Below are 18,163 nucleotides of genomic sequence, written 5' to 3'. Positions count from 1 at the left end.
CGGGTTTCCTACTGCCCTGCAAAGTTTCAGATCTCTTGGTACCCATTCCCATTCCCGCCCTCCGCTTTCCATTCTCCGGGAAATAAATACTACACCACCCTGTTCCAGTGACGCTTTTGGTAACATACTTTATGCTTTTCATGAAGCATTTCAACGTTGGCTTCGTTTCCAGCCAAAGGAGCGAGGAAAGAGAACGCTCCCGGAGTGACTGACCGGTCGTCCCTTCCCGGCCAAGCCAACCCACGTGATGAAATACACCGCCGCCGCCTCTCCTCCCCCCCTCCCTCCGGAAAGGGTGGCACTTTCTTGGGCAACCGGCAGGGCCTTGCCGTGCCCCTCCCCCGCTCCTGGTCTGGGGCGGAGAGAGCGGTGGCGGGGCAAGAGCCCGGTTAAGCAAGCTGAGCAGACGGCTAGGTCAAGGCGCCAAAATCTTTCTCTAAGCTTTCTCTGAGCGCGCCCTGGGCGCCTCAACCAACCCAGCCCAATCCTTCCTTCCTTTTCCTTCCTTCCTTCCTGCCCTGCTTTTACTGCACAGACCTAAGCTACGAATGCCGTTCCCCGGCGGCTTATGGTGGCTGCTGTGTTGCAGGCAAGGTTTCACCTTGCTGCGACGTGACTACTGTGAGGCAAGCAAGGGGGTGGCCGGTGAGGAAGAAGTTGAAGAATCCTTTGAATTACGCAGGCAAAGCGATGAGGTGAGCTGCGCGCGGGCGGGAGGAACATCAGAACTTCGTTCCATTCTTTTGGGAATTCTATCGAGACCTAGAAGGAAAAACTACGATTTTTGTGGTCTGGGGAGTAAATGCTTGCCTCGATGTGTTCCACACCCCTCTGCTGGGGACTCAAAAGATATTATGCAAATACTAACGATGCAATAATAAAAAGAGAGTAAAGTGGTCCTTGGAAATTTTTCCGGTTTGGAAGATCTTCTGATACCACTAAGTATCAACTTAGAACGTGCTCACTGACTGGATCGAGTCAGATTAAATGTGGGCCAACATTCTTCTTCGGTTGCTTTATTTTAAAGAGTTGCAAAGGAACAATCCTTGATGTTGCCTTTCTAGCCTGGTGTCCTTCAAAGCTACTGGCATTACAGTATAGCTGTCATTAACGAGATAAGTTCATATGTTCAGATTCATTGTTGGAAGAAATGATATTATTCTGGTAGAGGAGTTCTATCTTTTGTTATTGTTGTTAGTTTAATTCTCATCCTAATTTTCCCCCTTTTAATTTGATTGATTTTCTCAGTGTTAATCCACAAGGATTCTATTATATCTCGGTAGCTAACTGATTTCCTTCTAATGTATATAACAGATAAATTGAGAATTTTAAGGGCTGAAATCAGGTTTGGATTATCCATGAATGGATTTATCCACAAGTATGTACATTCTCCATTTTCAAACTGCTCTAGAGAAATCAAATTAACCTCAAAATGGGGAACCTGGGAGCTTTTAGGTGTTGCTGTATGGTAACTCCCATCACACATCAAAATGGACTGTGCTGACTGAAGCTGTTACAACAGCAAAATCTACAACAGCAAAATGTTCTTCACCTTTCAATTAATCCAACTGCAGGAGTGGTATGCTGACCTAGGTGAGCAGAAAAAATATGTTTCCTCATATTTATGCAATTCATGTGCCATGAGTTATATAGGACAAGCTGTTGTCTTGGATGCTTGGAATTGCTTCCTTGTTTCCTTTTAATTACGACAGAGGGTCAAAGAGCTGAGCCTCAAAGTGATGGAGAACAAGGCTGTGTGTTGATTGGCATGAACAACTAATATATAGAGCCCATCAAAATGTTACAAAAGTGTTCACTGTAGGGCCTTCAGGTCTCTGACCTCATATTTTGTTCTGCTGTTCTTTTCCCCTTAAGAAGCAGAAAGAAAATTCCTCTGCCACCGCCATTTGAATCTGGTCATTCCCTTCAGAAAAAGTAGCCAAGTTAGCAAGGTGAACTGTTTCTTCCATTCTTATTTACCAACTGTCTGCACAGGTATGCAATCAAGTGTTTCTTGCGCTCTTTAAAGCAGTCACATCTTTTTCTAGAGTTCTTTTCTAGAGTTACAAACATGCTATATTTGCCCTCTGGTCCAAACTGGATTTTGGGAATCAAGTACGAAGCATATAACAGCTCTGTGTATTTCCAGAAATTACGTTCAGGTTTGCTTGGCAACTGCAAGAGACAGATTTTCATAGATACTTTCTACCTACTTAACATTGGCTTTACAGCATATCTAAAATCTTTCTCATCCCAATCAAATTCAGATTGCTGAGCTCTGGTTCAAATGAAACTATGTTTTAAAGGCATGAGGATGCCTATACTAGGGCAGAAAATTTTCAGTCCCCAAGGAAATATTTCCTTTGTCTGGATAATCTTTTTCATGGCGTCACTTCTTGGCAGAGTAAAAAGGCCAAGCTGTCCTCTCTAACAAAACTAAATTGAGGTGTGGGTGGCTGGCTGGAGGACTGGCTAGTTTTAAATCCCCAAGGGATCTTTAAAAAGTTCAGTTTAATTCAGAGCTCAGATGTGCTGGATACATTTTCTTTTCCGGGAGTTTCTCTCTCAAGCTTTCTTTCTTAGGTTAAAAAAAAGGATCATCAAGATGAACAAGACATAACATGTTGAGGCAGTTCAGTATAGCTGCTAGAAGAAACTAGCCTAGAGTTCTTTTGTTTTCTACAAATCTGCTATTAGAATTCCCAAAAGTCGGAAGAAAAAAACCCACCTGGTTTTCAGAGAATCATCTGCCCGGTGGGTAATAACCTTGACCAGCCAGCCTATCCCCCTACATTTAGCTGCATAACAGATTTGTCCTCTTTCACTTTCCCCCTTGCTCCCCAATCATCAATTAAGGAGAAATTATGAAACTATATTTTGATGGCAAGTTGGGGATGGGGGACAAAGATGGCCTTGTGCTAAAAGTATGCTACAGGGAAGTGCCAAGTGGTTGGTGGGGTAGTTGGATGCAAGTTATTTTTGGAGCATTTCCTCAACCCCACATTGTCTTGCAGAAGCCGAGGAGCATTTTCTGCTTAATCCTTCTGAGCAAGAAGATGGGAAGCATACGGAATCAATTAAAAGAAAAGGATAACAAATGTTCCAAATATAGTCTACACCCACCACAACAATGGGATTATTCTGAGAATTGAGAATCTTGACAAGGCCCATATCAGGGGTAAAATGAGGAGTGATTCTGGATAAGCTCCCAATCCATCCTCCTATTTTCAAGTGATCAAATAAAAAAAATTCTGGGAATCAACAGCCCTCCTTCATTCTTCCTTGATATGAAAGGAAAAGATTACCTTTCTAACTACCATTTTTATTTCGCTCCAAGACCCTCTGATAAGACTTCCCCCCCCATAAATTGCTCTCTTTTAAAATCAATGACTGGCTGAGGATTACAGGAATAGCATCTAAAGGTGTGATGGTGCGAACCTATGGCATGCATGCCAGAGGTGGCACACAGAGCCAGCTGCTCTTCTGTTCTTTTGAGTTTCTGGGGCTCCGGCGTGCCCATGTCCATTCCGTCTTGGGCACTCGGTGCCGAAAAGGTTTGCCATCACTGATCCAGAGTGTATGATAAATGCCAAATTAAAGAAAACTTATTTTAAATCCATAGCTACTGCATCTTCTGGTGCGTCTAGTCTGAATTGAATATGCAATAATTCAAAAATCTCTTTTTTTGCTACTTTTGAATCTTTTGCCAGGTTAATAAAAAGATTCTGAATATTTCTCCCTCCGTATCAAGCTTATTATATGAACCTCTATAACTACCCTCTGTTATCTTTTTTGACTCCTAAATTATATGCTCATACTGTGCTATCTGTGGATAAGTTTCGCACGAAGCTACTAGGATCTTCTCGTAAATGGGAACTTGACATTTGTCAGGTTGGAGAGATCAGAAACTGAAATCAGTTGTGCAGTGGTTGTCAACTAGGCATGCTGAACTATCGTCTATTCAGAGGGCATCTGCCATGCTTGAGATAGGGTAGATCATTGGCTCAACCCCGACATTTGGGGGGTGGGGAGCAGAAAGCAGAACTGAAAGATGGAGAAATGGAAACAGAGATTCTTAATCAGAAAACAGAAACTTGGAAATACATTGACGTGTATATGCTATTTCAACCAATTACTAATTGCTTAAAAGGGCAGCTTTTTTTTTTTTGTACTTTGGAAGCTATTGTACCCTTGGAAAATTTCTTCCTGCCATTGTTTCCATTGTAGAAAGGCAATACTCTATAAATCTTTAATATTTGAGGTTTTGGTCAAGCATTCCCTTTCAGTTGTTTTTACTTCAGTTTTATGTTCTAGCTATGTGATATAATTGGAGGATTTTTTCCCATGATAAATAGAAGTTCTTGGATTTTACATCCTATAGAATTCCATTTGACAAATCTACCAAACAAAATTAGTACCATGGTATTGCATCCAATTATGTAAACGTAGCCTTTATCTAGACTCGGGAGCAGCTCTCCCACTTGATCTCTTTGTTCTATATTTATTGATAGTTTTGCTCACTACTGGTTTTTTTTTTAAAGTACATTCGTCTCAGTATTCCACATATAGTCTTTACTTAAATTTACTTAAATGTAAATTTATTTTTGTTCCACTTTTCCTGTGTAAAATTCCAAATAAGGGGAATATTGATTTGAGGCCAAATGATGTCTATTTTAATTTCCTGCTCATTTTTTTAAAAAATCCTAAAATTGACTGGTTTTTCAACAGAAGTCCTGTTGAAAAGAGAAGTTCAAGAGAAGTTAAGGTATTTTAAAAATAAACATTTTTACACCATAAGTCTTTACTACCGATAGTCAATTTTCTACCCTGGATCACTAAAACCCTCTGCCATGTGAATTTGGATAAGCTACTCTGAATTTTATAAATCAGAATTTGTAACTGTAATAGAATGGCCTGTGATGAAGCTTTTCTTCCCCTTAAGCCCTTTTGTCTCCACATCTCCTATTTTGGGGTAGCAGCTTGTCAGCTCCTGTTGTCACTTCTTTGTCTCTGGAACCTCACCTGTCATGTTACCCCCTACCTTTGTTGTAGGAGAGAAGTAGGGCTCTCACAATCTGTGCTGACTTTCTGGCAAGTTAATGATAAAACTACAAGGAAGCAGCATGATTTCATAGCACAACTTCCTGGCCATGTAACCTAGAGGTTTGTGTGTAAAAAAGATTCTTCCTTGAGACCAATCCCATTAAATGCAAACAAAATCAAATTTAACTTTAAAAAAAATGAAAACTACAACATGCACACTCTCTTTAACTTCAAATATAAAAATGCAAGTATTCATTGCTGTTAAAGATAAATAACAGCTGTCCGGGAATCAATGCTGTGGCCACCAATTTAAAAGTGACAAAGAAAATAAAGTGCTCCCAATGGACCATCAGATGGTACTGGAATGTTATAAATTGCACTTTCTCTCCTTTTCTAGCTATTTTTTTGGTGTGATACTAAGTCAAGCCTGATGTTCCCAGTACAAATAAGGAAGCTGAATGTGTAACATCAGCCATTTGTCCATGTCAGGCTGGACATGATGATATTTATTTTATTTATAATCTGTATGGAACCAAGAGTCATGCCTTTTAAAGGTGGATTGTATGTCAGAGCCTGAGAAAATGTGTATTGTATATCTGAGTTGGCAGCTTGTGTAGGCGACAGCCCCAAACAATAAATATACTTTTGTCAGGCAGGTATCTTCATTTAGGTAAGAACTGGGCGACGGCTGTTTTACCAGTGGGCATGAGCCTTATCTATTTATTTTCAGTGTTGTTGAGGAAACGGCACATAGAGAAAGAGTTGCAAGCAAATAATGGCAGTGGCAAGGATGAGAAAACTGCTCGGCAAGCTGTCAGATTTTTCCTCATCCACTCTTTTCCTGCCTTACATTGTGTCATTGTTAGCTCTGAGTATCTCAGAGGTATGATCCATACCATTCATTGTTTTAATGAAAATCTGTAGAATGTCCTAAAGATTTAAAGTTTCATATTTCTCTTCTTAATTTATGGGAATTAAATTCCAGATAAGTTACTCTACATTTCTGACAGAAGCCTTTTTTTAGAGATACCGGTATCTGCCTCCTAAAATAAAGTGACTGTCAACTGGCTGCAGCAGGAAGGGTAACGGATAATTGAAGGAAGAATATTTCAACCCTCGTATTCTAAAAGTTGTAAAAACAATGTTGAGGAGTCAGAACATGACGAAATTTTAATAGGATGCAATGCTATACTCTTGATTTTGATTCACTCTGCTATAAAAGTGAAGAATTGTAAAGTTGTACATTTCAGCATTAGTGAAATGTCAGATTTGTTTTGGTCCACTTACAAATTACAAATTCAGTAATTAATTCAAACAAAGCTAGCCTTGTTAATCCATGAATGTTTGGATGTGCTTTGCTTTTTTCAGTGTCTTTTTCGCTCATGATAATAAGGACACTTACATCATGCCTGTTTTCAAAAGTGCATCTTTCTATTCATCCTCAGTATTTTTGCCCCTACTTTCCTTCCCTACATGTGCATGTAACTGTCAATAGTAATACATGCCATTCTTTCTCATCCAGAATGAAAATATTGAAAATCAGTTAGATGGCATTAACAGTCACAAGCTCTATCGTGTCTCGGTGTTCTAGGGAACTGGAACATGAGAATTGTGGCTGAGAAATGTGAAAAGCACTATATAACTGCAAAAAACTAAGTTTCAACCAAAAACATCATTTAAGATTATAAAATGTTTTATAGTCTTTACTAAGTGCCTCAGACATAATTTAAACCATAATTTATAGTTTATAATCCATCCATATCTGCAGTTCAGAATACAATTTTTAGAAGTGAATTATGAGGGTAAAATTAATTTTTGCAATTGTTTCCTAGATATTTTTATTTTTTTCAGTTCTGATGTTGCAATCTTTCCATGCTCTGTTGATGGTTGCTAGTCTCCTTGCCTTACAGGATTATGATGATCTATGCCAACTTGGGCCAAGTTACAACAGGTGTTAAAATGGCACAGGACAGTTGGTGTCCTGTCCATTACTCGATACCTGTTGCAGTAGCCCCCTACTTTTTGCCATTCAGTTTGACTTTATATATAGTCTCCTCTCTCCCTCTCTCTCTCTCATTCTCTCCCTCCCTCCCTCCCTCTCTCTCTCTCTCCGCTCCCTGCAGCTTACAACAAATCCAGCATCATTTTTTTTTATTTGGGGCACCTTTGTGGGGACTGTGTACAAAGTGTACAAAGTTTTAGATCCTATAATTCCACCAAACTATCACAACTGAATCTCAAACTTGCTTACAATTTTGCCAATATTAGGGAATTTGCATGAATTAGGTGCCTGAGACTACAGTTTCCTGTCTTCTGTTAGGACTTGTCTGCTTCTTCCCCCTCTCCCTTTGCAGGGGAAGGGAGCTTTGGCTACAATAGGACTTTTTTTTTTTTTTGGGCTGTATCTTACCCAACAGAGTGCTTGTGCAATTCTGAAGAGACTGCAGCCCAGCACCGAGGTCGGCTGAGGATACAGGAACTTGTTCAGCTGCTGCAGCTTGCAGGATGTGAGAAGGTTGATTAGCCAGGCTCTGGCTTGGGAGGGGCAATAGTGCAGGCTAGGCAGCCTGGAAAGGTGCAAATTAATAATTTACTTCCTTGTAGGGTTGGGAGGCGTCATGCCTGTATGAATGTTATTTATGTGTTCCCATCTTCTGTTTAAATAGCCTTTTACTTTTGAATACATAAAGGATGAAATTACAGGATAACATAGTATCTATCTTGGAATTCTAATTTCTAGGTCTTCCAGAGTGTCTTCTGCTCTCATTTTTCTGCTCTCATGCCTCTGAATGAATTCTGATGACATTCTTCTTCTTTCTCTTTCTCTCTCTCTATTCACCCCATTTTTCCCAGGACTCTACCTTGCAAGTGAATCTCACTCAACCCAGTCGTGCTAGCAGTTGTTCTGAAAGGTGAGCATAAAAGAGTTGGATAAGAGGCAGGGGGAAACTGGCATTGCAGTGGGGAAGTTGCTGTGCTTTCGTGGGAGAATGCTACATGTTAGCCAGAGTCATATTTCTGGCTATTGTTCTCATAAAAAAGGGGAGATTCTTAACATTCTAAAATATTAAACTTCCCCTCTAAAACTTCCCCTGTTCCAGACCAGAAACTCCATATCCCTCCTTTCCCTATGGTTTTCCTCTTGACAAAGGTTTCATCTTCAGGCTTCCAGCTGACACTTTGTTAAACTGAGAAGCAAAAAGAGGAGAAAGAAATAAAAAGCATAATGTTCATGATTAATTCGCACTTTAGGGTACAACCCTAGTATTGGGTATAATTCCCAAGTCTCCCCCCTAAGACCAAATTAATACCTTCCAAGTGCATCTGCTCTGTTCGATCCTGATGTTTTCCGTTTGTTCTCAGCTGGAAAGCCAAAAAAATCCATGGAAAGAATTCTGCCTGGTGACCCACACATCTCCCACTCTGCTTCAGAGCTAATAGTTCCCAGCTGGGATCAGGCATAGCCAGGCAGGAAGTAACTATTTGGGCGAGTGATTCTTGTTTCTTATCTGTTGCCAAGGTGGGCCTGGGAAAAAGGAGAGGGAAATAGAAGTTTCTTTTGTGAGGCTGAGGCCACTAGAATTCTGTTCCAGGAGGGAGAAAGGGAGAAAGGGACAGGGGGAACAGGACAGAAGCAGGGGTGTGTGAGAGGGGAGCACATAAGAAGAACCTGGGAATGTACTTAATTCTTACTTGAGCCGCAAAGCCTAATTGTGGTACTAGGACATTTAGGTAATTGTGGTAATAGAAATAGAAAAATAGTCGATAATGCCATGAACGCCTGCAGAGACAAATTTGCTTATCTGCAGTAATTGTGGGGTTGGACTATCTAGAATTTGCTATAAAGAATCATGAATAGGGAGGCGGAAGAGGAGAAGGAGGCATTCTCTTCTCTTTCTCCCCCCCCCCCCCTTTCTCCGATGCGCAAATGCCAAGACTTCTCTCTGTATCTCTTCCCCGCTCATCTCAGGCAATCCAGCCAGCATCCTCTCTTCAACTGAGCTCCTTCGTTTCCCAAATTCTTGGCAGCCCTTCTATATAAACAGCTTATTTTTAGTCTGAGGTTAACAGTGCAAAATCTCAGACCAGTTTCCCACAACTATGGAAGAAAAGGGATTTTTTTGGGGGGATGGTGGTGGTGGTGGCAATATTCTTCCTCTTTCCTTATAAAAAAAGAGAGAGACTTGAGAATTATACCCCATATAAGCATAGAAGTATACAGAAGTGAGAATCCATTGAGAAAACACCTGAAGGTTTTCCAAAAATTCTCGGGCTCACATTAGTAAAACGATGTATGTATCTGAGTAATACAGTACTGTTGTTATGACTTAAAATCTAGCTGTAATCAGTAGTGGCTCCTGATCCATCAAATGAAAATCCATAGAGTGAGATAGATAACATCAGGCTCCCAGCAAATTGGATTTTTTTGGAGTAAGGAGTAGGGGGACTGAAGATAGGTCTACTCTTAAGGAAAGATCAATCAGTCTCCTTTCATTTGTATTAATGTAGGCCTGACTGATCCCTGTTGCTTCTTTGTTTGCTGTCTTCAGGTCTTTGCCAGTGACTGAAGAGACACACAGTCTTATCACAGAGAACTGTGGAAGGATGCAACATGAACCTGATGCTATTGTGAAAGGTGGGAACTTAGATTTGTTTCTCTCCTCCCCTGCCCTTTCAAATTAAAAAAAAAATCTAATCTAATGGTTTTAAGGCTGAAGGGACTCAGCTTTTTTCCATCTTCCAGGCTGGCTGCAGAGAGAGGTCCGAGGAGGTATTAAAACTCCCTGGCTGCGTCCTCGCAAATACTGGTTTGTGTTGACAGAGGATTCTCTGGACTACTACAGCGGGTGTGATGTGAGTGCCCAACGCCTTGGATCCCTTGTTCTCACCAGCCTCTGCTCTGTGCTGTGGCCTGACAAGCAAACCTATAAGGAAACAGGTAAAGATTGTCTGCTTTTGCATTGTTAAATAATTTTGTGCTCAGCTTTAATACCATTGTAGTTTCTTTGTGGCAACAGGAATGAATGATTTCAACAAAAGCTTGATTTTTTTAGTTTTCTTACCAGGCTGTGGTCAGCCACTAACATATCCATAGTCCATATATTTATTTAAGAAGCATTTTTAATTTTTACTCCCTTTTTGCATAGTGAAAATATAACCCACACATTTTAAGAAAGTAGGTCAAATTTCCTTATACTTATCTATGATTATCTTCATGTTAATTATATATGAGTACTTCTCTCTCCCATTCCTGCAGGCTACTGGGCAGTGACAGTTTTTGGCAGAAAGCACTGCTACCGACTGTATACAGAACACTTAAATGAAGCTGTACACTGGGTTTGTGCTTTGCAGAAGGTTATCATCAGCAAGGCCCCTTTGCAGACCCCCACACAGCTCCTCATGCGTGACATTGAGGTGAGGAACCAAATGAGCACAAGGACGTGCGCCATTGGGAGTAGGAGTGGGGGCATGGTTAACTAGCAATAGGGATCTGGGAGAGAATTTTGGCAGAAATAGGCAAGGGAAACATGCAACAATTTTTCTTTGAAGTGGGGACAGAAAAAGATAATCCCATGCAATGTTTTGAGTGGGCCAAGAACTCAATCCTTTATGGTTAAATTGGTAGCTTTGATTTCAGTGCCATTTTAAGTGCATCAAAATGTTTTTATGTTTACTTTTTAAAACCACATGGCAGTGAACAGATCTTGTTCAAAAAGGTGCTATGAATATTCATTAAATTCAATTTCAGTTAATTATTTGTAAGTGTAAAGATACAGATAGTCCTCAACTTATGACCACAATTGAGTCCAACATTTCTGCTGCTAAGCGAGACAGTTGCTAAGTGAGTGTTGCCCCATTTTACAACATTTCTTCCCATCACTGTTAAGTGAATCACCGCAGCTGTTAAGTTAGTAACACGGTTGTTAATTCAATCTGGCTTCCGCATTAACTTTGCTTGTGAAAAGGGGATCACATGACCTTGGGACACTGCAAATGTCATAAATATGAACCTGTCACCAAGTTCCTGGATTTTGATCACCTGGCCATGGGGCTGCTGCAATGATCATAAATGTGAAAAATGGTCATAAGTCACTTTTTCAGTTCTGTTGTAACTTCGAATAGTCACTAAATGAATAAATCAAGGACTACTTCTATTTCTGTTATTTAATTTCAATTCATCTCCATAGCTGTACTATTGTACATACATTACCCATTTCTCCTAAGATTTACTAACATTATAAAATACAGATGGAGATTGGAAGATTTTTGAAGCCTCTGCGTCACAGATAATGGCAATTACTGAAGTGTCATGCCCTTTACAAAAATAACAGTCATCTTAGCATGTTCTGCTTAGGAAGGTGCTATGTTGGAATGTGGCAACTCCAGAGATTGGGCCCCAGTTCTAAGAATGAAGAAGGTTCATGAAGAACCTGGTGTTAATTTTAGTAATCTTAATAAGTAGAAATATAGATTAGATCTCTCTCTTCCCTCCACATTTTCCTCTCTCTATTGCAGGAGAACCACAACAGCCCAGAAATCTTGGATCAAATTTATCGCAACAATCCCATCCTATGTTATACAGCTGGCCCAATTTATGCACCTCTTCTGCCCTTCCCTTATGCAGGTGGGTAGGGTTTCTTGCTAGTAATCAGAATCCTTAACTTATTGACGTCATTATTTGTTATGTGCTAAAGTTGTGTTGCTTATGGTTTTTCAGGAGCATGGCCTTGAGGGACCCTCCAAAACTCACCACCCCACTAAAATTTAAGATGCCAGAAAAGGAACCTTTTAAAATATTTTAAAAAATATTAATATCAACTGTGTTGAATTTAAATGAAAATAAATCCCATACCACTCAATATTTAAAGTACTTGACCTAAATACAAACTGTGTGCATGAAATATACCAGTTCCCTCCCTACAGAGAAAATGAGAGCAAGGGCTTAAATATTGTTTTCTTATCTTCTTCTCCTCACACCAACCTTGCCCAATTTCGCAGCTCAGGGTGGCCAAGGTTATGCAGGACTTCGTGATGAAGCCGTCAAGCTCTTCCATTCACTACAACAGCTTGAAGAATTGCGAGATCCAATCCTTCTCATGCAGGGGGTGCTGCAAACTTGCCATGACCTTCCAGCCCTGGTGGATGAAATATTCTGTCAACTGGTGAAACAGACAACAAAGCCCCCTATTCCTGGGGCACCCACAGATTTGCGCTATTGGCAGCTGCTTGTGTGCATGAGCTACATGTTTATACCTTCTGTGCCTATACTCTGCTATTTGCATCTACATCTGCAGCGGTGAGCCAGGGAAATGGGAAACATTGTAAAACGTGCCTAATGCAGAAATGGAAACTGGGGAATTCCACCTGTTGAGGAATTACAACTCCTAGCCTTCACCATTAGCGCTTTACTAGTTGGTGCTGCTGGTAGCTGTAGTTCAGCCACAGTTGGATGGCCATGAGTTCCCATTCTTAGTGAAATCCTTTGGTCACAAACTGTGGTCTGAATGCAGAGCAACTGGCAAAAACTATTTCACCCAATCTGACGGATATGAAAGGGGCGGGGGAGTGTCTGTGTTCAACATCCTTCTTTGTTCTATATGGAGGAGCTCTTATTCGCAAGGGTGTGAATAAAGATCCCTCCCTTTTTAATGTGTTCAGAGACAACATAGTTCCAGTTTGCCAATACATTTCCATTAAGACTGCTTATGGTCTAGTAGGCAGGAAGTGGATTAGAAAGATAATTCATTTGACATATTTGAGCAATGTGCAAAGAGAGACCTTTAGAAGGAATTTTTTTGTAGATGCAATATTCTTTACATATCTATTTCTTTATTCTTCAGTTTGATTCAGAATGTTTAATGAACAATATTTGAAAAACAGCTTCGGTCCAGCAGGAGCCTCTAAAACACTGAAATATGCCCTCCACCTAAAACCTTCCAAGCAATTTCATGCGCTAGTAATTTTTTGATTTTTTAAAAATTCAAAAAGTTAAAATACAAATTCCCAAAAAAATAACAAGCAACCAAAAAAAAACACCCCAAAATGGACAGAACATTAAAAATGTGCATTAAAAAGGACAAAAAGCAAAATTTACAATTATTATCCCCTCTGTTTGATTACTGTTGATTACTGAGAGTCCACGGTCGTCCAAGATTCGTCTTGGGTCATTCCTAGCAGTTCCCATATGATCTGGCAGTCAAGGTACCTGCTTTGGTAGCAAAATCGGTTGCTTATTGGCAGGAGAAGCAAATCCCCACCACCACCACCACCCAGCATGCCATCCTGGAGGGAAGTCAGTGCAGTATTCTTATTAATGAAGCTTAATGGAATCACTCACTTAATACCATATCTTCCCCAACCCAATAGGGTGGAGAAAATGTTCCCAAGATCACCGGTGACCCATTATGGACATTTAATCGCACAAGCCCTGCACAAAAGCAAAGGGCAGGAGTGTGTGCCCTCCTTGGATGAGATTGCGACACTAATAGGAAGCCAGGAAATCCCACACTCCACGCATTGTTCTGGCACTACTACCTGTTATGTGGCCATCACATCTAATGCTACAGCCCAGAAGGTGAGAAGATTGCTTAATTGGTGGGATGCAAAAAAGGGTCTAATTGATACTAGTAATATAACTTCTATCTCCTCTTAGAAATAGCAAGTTCTACAACTCTAGTTTCTTACCAACAGCAAAGAGTTAGTCTTAGATAGTATCATTTAACTATGTAGTCTGGTAGAACAATTACATTTGGCTTCTTATTCTCCATATAAATTGCTAAATCAGTTTCTTCCTCCCCTTATCCCATTTATCTTTCTTCAGCATGTTTGACACCATGACGTTTGCAGCATTGAATACTTTCCTACTGGACATTACTAGGCCTTTTGTCATCCCCCCCTTTGTCACCTTATCCCAGGTGACTCAAGAACTGATGTTGCGTTTGGGTGTGACCTGAATCCCCAACTTACTTATTTTCCACATGGAGAACTGGCAGCATAAGCAACCCTGTTCAAAGAATGTATTAAATAGTTTTATCAGGTATGAAAAACAAAACCCCTTTAAAAATATGTGTGTCAGTTATAGCTAAATTGAAAAAAGGGATCAAGAGTTGACTGTGTTTATAATCTTGATTGTAAAAAAAAAAAAGCAAAGTCTAGAGCCTATCTGACTGCAGCAACCATTATGGCATCAGACTGGCTTATATGAGGGACCACCTATTCCCAATTACACCCACCAATCCCATAAGACTCTTCAGAAGAGGTGTTACCTGGGTCCCATCCATAAGGGATTCAGGAAGGGAGGTTTTTTACAGTTTGGTTGCAGATCGTGTTGTGTAGGTTTTTATTTATCATTTTTATATTATATTTTGTTTTTAAGAATTATTGGGCAACAGATAATGTATTGAGAGATAGTTGTATAAAATAGATGACTGAAGGAATACATAAGAGTAGCAATAGCACATAGACTTATATACCGCTTCACAGTGTTTTACAGACCTCTCTAACTGGTTTACAGAGTCAGTATATTGCCCCCAACAATCTGCAACCAACCATTTTACCTTCCTCGGATGCAGAGGTGGGTTCTCCTGGTTTGGCCCGGATCGGGCGAACTGGTAGTGGCAGTGTCGGGAGGCTCCGCCTGAATGCTTCTGTGCATGCAAAGAAGCATTGCGCATGTGCACGAGCAAACCGGTAGTAAAAAAAAAATGGAAACCCACCACTGCTCGAAAGGATGGAAAGCTGAATCAACCCTGAGCCTGGTGAGATTCGAACTGCCAAATTGCAGGCTGCCAGCAGAAGTAACCTGCAGTACTGCATTCTAACCACTGTGCCACTATGGTTCTTGTAGCATGCTTTTGCAAGGGAGATGCCTCCCTTTGTCAAGTTGGGACAGAACTAAGCAAAATAAACATTCAAGCTTGCAAGACTTTAAAGCTGCAATTTGGAAACTGCATTCTGTAAGTCAGAAACCCCTATTGTTAACTTTGAAATAGTAGGAAATAGTCACACAAACTGTCCCTACCCCAATGTCTTACCTAAAGATGTAGCTATGGTAGGCAGGCATTCTAGCTATGGTAGGCAGGCATTATATTGGAAACTTAAGAAACTATAGTTTCTCAATGTCTCAATGTGAGTTTAATCCTTTGCAACAGCCAGCAGTGTGCACTGTTTTTTAGTGCTGGAGATAAGGTCATCCTGTGTGAGAGGTAAAGCCCAAAGTAGAGAATTTTATTCCAAAATTAACATGAATTTTCTGCCGGTTTATTGTTTCAGCCATATAAACTATCCATCAGTAGTAGTATCCTATCTTTAAGGAGACATTCAGAATTTGAAGGGCAACTTTGTTATGCCTCTGCTTCAACCAGCTGTTTTGTATTAACCTGCTTTATTCTTATGATCTACTACCTTCACATCCTATAATTATATACCATTACCTATCTGCAGGATCTTTTTTGTTAGGGCACTGTCTGTTGGACTTTGGATCTTCTTTGGCCAAGCAATATGTAGAGAAGCAAGAACATCTACACAGTGGTACCCTGAAGGCTATTTTTTTGATATGGGCCATCATGAACAATCAGAAGAAATGAAGTATGGGACAACTGAAGGTCATGGAAGCTTCTCTGAACAAGTCTGGAAAGTGATTAGCTCTGCCCTTTCCAGGGTATTCTCAGGTGAGTTACTCCATCCGGAGAATATGAATAGATTGGTACCAATTTGGACAAAGCCACTTATGTGAAAGGGCACATGGAAATATTTTAGGAGTTTGGTTAAGATCTTAATTAGGACTAAGAATTATTTTTGATTCTATTAATAGTTGATGCATATGAGAATTGTCCAGAGGCAACTTAGATAGTTGATTTCATTTTAATATCTCTTGATGGGTGAGTTTTGCTTTAATTAATGTATTACTGCAAACGTTCACTGTTCCTCCACCTTTATACATAGTTAGCCAAGGTATCTTTTTCCCAACCCGAGTCAACTTGTTCTACACCCAGGGGAATGCTAACCTTTAGGACTTTCAGGTGAGCTGCATAATATTTCTAAATATAATAGGCCCACATTGCTTAAGTGATAAAATTCCTGTCATTCACACTATGTACAGTAACCCAACAGGGAAAGTCGAAAAAGGTTATTTGACTTTGAAATAATAAACAATCTATAACTGAAGTGCTGCTCTTGATAAGTAGTTACAATCACATCCTTGCTGTATATTGAGACAATTACAGAAATTTGATACAGGTGAATAAATGTAGGTGTACACATTATTTGTCCTAGTCTAACTTTTTTTTTAAAAAATGCTAGTACTTTCTGTTAACAGTCTGTACATCTGTACATCAAGTTGAAAGTCTGTTCAGTATGAGAAAAGGGATCAATAGCAAACGCAGGGGTGTTGACAGAAAGCTCTGCACTCCTGTACCATTCTGAGTCCAGCTGTATTAGTGTGTGTGACATTTGATTAATGCACATGTTAAATATTTAACATAAAAGTGTAAGAACATGGTTGCTTGAACTCTTTGTATATATCTATAAACCCCCATATGTGGTTTGTTTAATATGGCAAGTTGGTTTTACCCAACTTTGACAAATTTGAACAAAAAAACGTATTCTTACTAGGTTGCTAATTAACTATGTATGCAGGTTGATTGAAGCAAACTAAGTTCCACAGACAGATCTGGTATTCAGAACATTTCTATATATTCTGTGTCCTTAACATTTCTCCAGCTTTTCTGACTGGAAGGGTATATACCAAACCCTTCTTTAATTTTCTCTTTGTTTTGGGGTTGTCCAAGAGGCAGAGAGTATTTGGAAGGCTGGGAGGACCCGTGTTTATCGGACACCAAAGATCTGTTGTTTTCTTTTTTCAGATGAAGACAGTTCTGTAGCATCAACAGACAAGCATGTTCAACATCAAGAACTCCCAGAAATCACATGAACAGGGAAATATTCCCCAAAATGCCAGTGGTAGAATTTTGAGTTGGCTCCTACGTATCCTGGCAAATGTTTTGGATCAGCATATATTCTGGTCATTTGAAAAGAATAATAGTGATACTGTTTGCTCCTAAGGAGTCGATAAACTATGTCTTCTATTCAGAGGAAATCTTTGTTTTCCACATCTGTTCTCATTAAATACTTTTTATACAAAATGTCTCCTCGTCTCATGTGTAAAAAAAAAAACTCTGTTGCAAAGAAAGCTGAAGAGTTTTACTCTTCATGCCCCTTTTCTTCATCTGGATGATAACTGGCACACTATTCCTACTGACAAAGTCTATCAAACAAAGGATAAAGAAACTAGCCAGAGCCATTATTTTCTTTCCTGTGGATGTCTCTAAAGAATATATATTAAGGGATAAATAGCAATTATTTAGAGGTAGTCCTTGATTTAACTGTTTGAATAATGATGGTGCTAAACAGAGGGACTTACAAAGTTACAGGCACTGCAGCAGTCCTGCGTCATGTGAACAAAATTTGGGCATTGGCAAATCTGCCCTTTTGAATTGCATTCTGGACATTACATTTGAGAAGGAAAGCTGGCTTTTCGGCCTCTCAACTTCCCTGCATATTAGGAGATAGTTAGCCTCAATATAGGAAGTCCACGTGGTAAGAGGGACAAACTATGAGAAGATTGCTGACCCAGCAGGATGGGAAGCAGAGCATGGGCTTTTTCAGAGTAGGGGAGTACTCAGGGCAGGCCATATGGGAGCTGGAGAGGTGCTGCAATGCAGGCTTGGCCTGCAGTAAGTATCCCAGCACTTCCCCCACCACTGAAGCACCCCTTGGTTCATTTGATGACCAATGAGAAGAGCAGGGATTGGGTTTGTTAAGGCAATCATGGGTCTTCTTAATGACTGTCGCAACATGTGATTAGTGGTGGGTTCCATTATTATAAGTCGGGGACTACCTGTAGCCTTATTGTGGAGTGTTGCTGATCAAGATATATTAAAAGGATGGCTGCAATCTCTACACATTAAAGCTAAAGAATACCAACATATTTTTCCAAGCACTTGTAGCTTCTCTATGAGAGAAATAGTCAACATCATAATCTTTATAATCTTTCCGTGGGAATCCAGAAATTACTTTATAATCTTTCCGTGGGAATCCAGAAATTATGAACATGTTTTAA

The 18,163-nt window shown here is 40.0% G+C and overlaps 1 protein-coding gene across 2 annotated transcripts; it reads left to right on the top strand.

Moving 5' to 3' along the window:
- Positions 1 to 306: 306 nt before the first annotated feature.
- PLEKHH3 (pleckstrin homology, MyTH4 and FERM domain containing H3) lies at positions 307 to 17,180 on the top strand. Of its 2 annotated transcripts, none has more exons than XM_081971025.1 (11): positions 307 to 695; positions 7,897 to 7,955; positions 9,594 to 9,679; positions 9,788 to 9,982; positions 10,301 to 10,458; positions 11,560 to 11,668; positions 12,043 to 12,340; positions 13,411 to 13,618; positions 13,865 to 14,080; positions 15,502 to 15,713; positions 16,908 to 17,180. In XM_081971025.1, the coding sequence occupies exons 1-9, from the start codon at positions 549 to 551 to the stop codon at positions 13,871 to 13,873; spliced, it is 1,269 nt and encodes a 422-aa protein (XP_081827151.1). In that variant the 5' UTR covers positions 307 to 548; the 3' UTR covers positions 13,874 to 14,080; positions 15,502 to 15,713; positions 16,908 to 17,180. The 2 variants fall into 2 exon arrangements, with proteins under 2 accessions (XP_081827151.1, XP_081827150.1); XM_081971024.1 differs by having other exon boundaries at positions 15,487 to 15,713.
- Positions 17,181 to 18,163: the final 983 nt, after the last annotated feature.

Source organism: Natrix helvetica (genome assembly GCF_964273705.1).
Source record: "Natrix helvetica genome assembly, chromosome: Z".
In the NCBI taxonomy this organism is placed as follows: Eukaryota; Metazoa; Chordata; class Lepidosauria; order Squamata; family Natricidae; genus Natrix; species Natrix helvetica.
This window is presented reverse-complemented; position numbering and strand designations above follow the sequence as displayed.

Coding starts and splice junctions, on each gene's coding strand:
- PLEKHH3 (XM_081971025.1), top strand. CDS start 549: ATGCCGTTCCCCGGCGGCTTATGGTGGCTGCTGTGTTGCAGGCAAGGT. Junction 9,983..10,300: donor GCAAACCTATAAGGAAACAG/GTAAAGATTGTC, acceptor CCATTCCTGCAG/GCTACTGGGCAGTGACAGTT. Junction 11,669..12,042: donor TCTGCCCTTCCCTTATGCAG/GTGGGTAGGGTT, acceptor CCAATTTCGCAG/CTCAGGGTGGCCAAGGTTAT.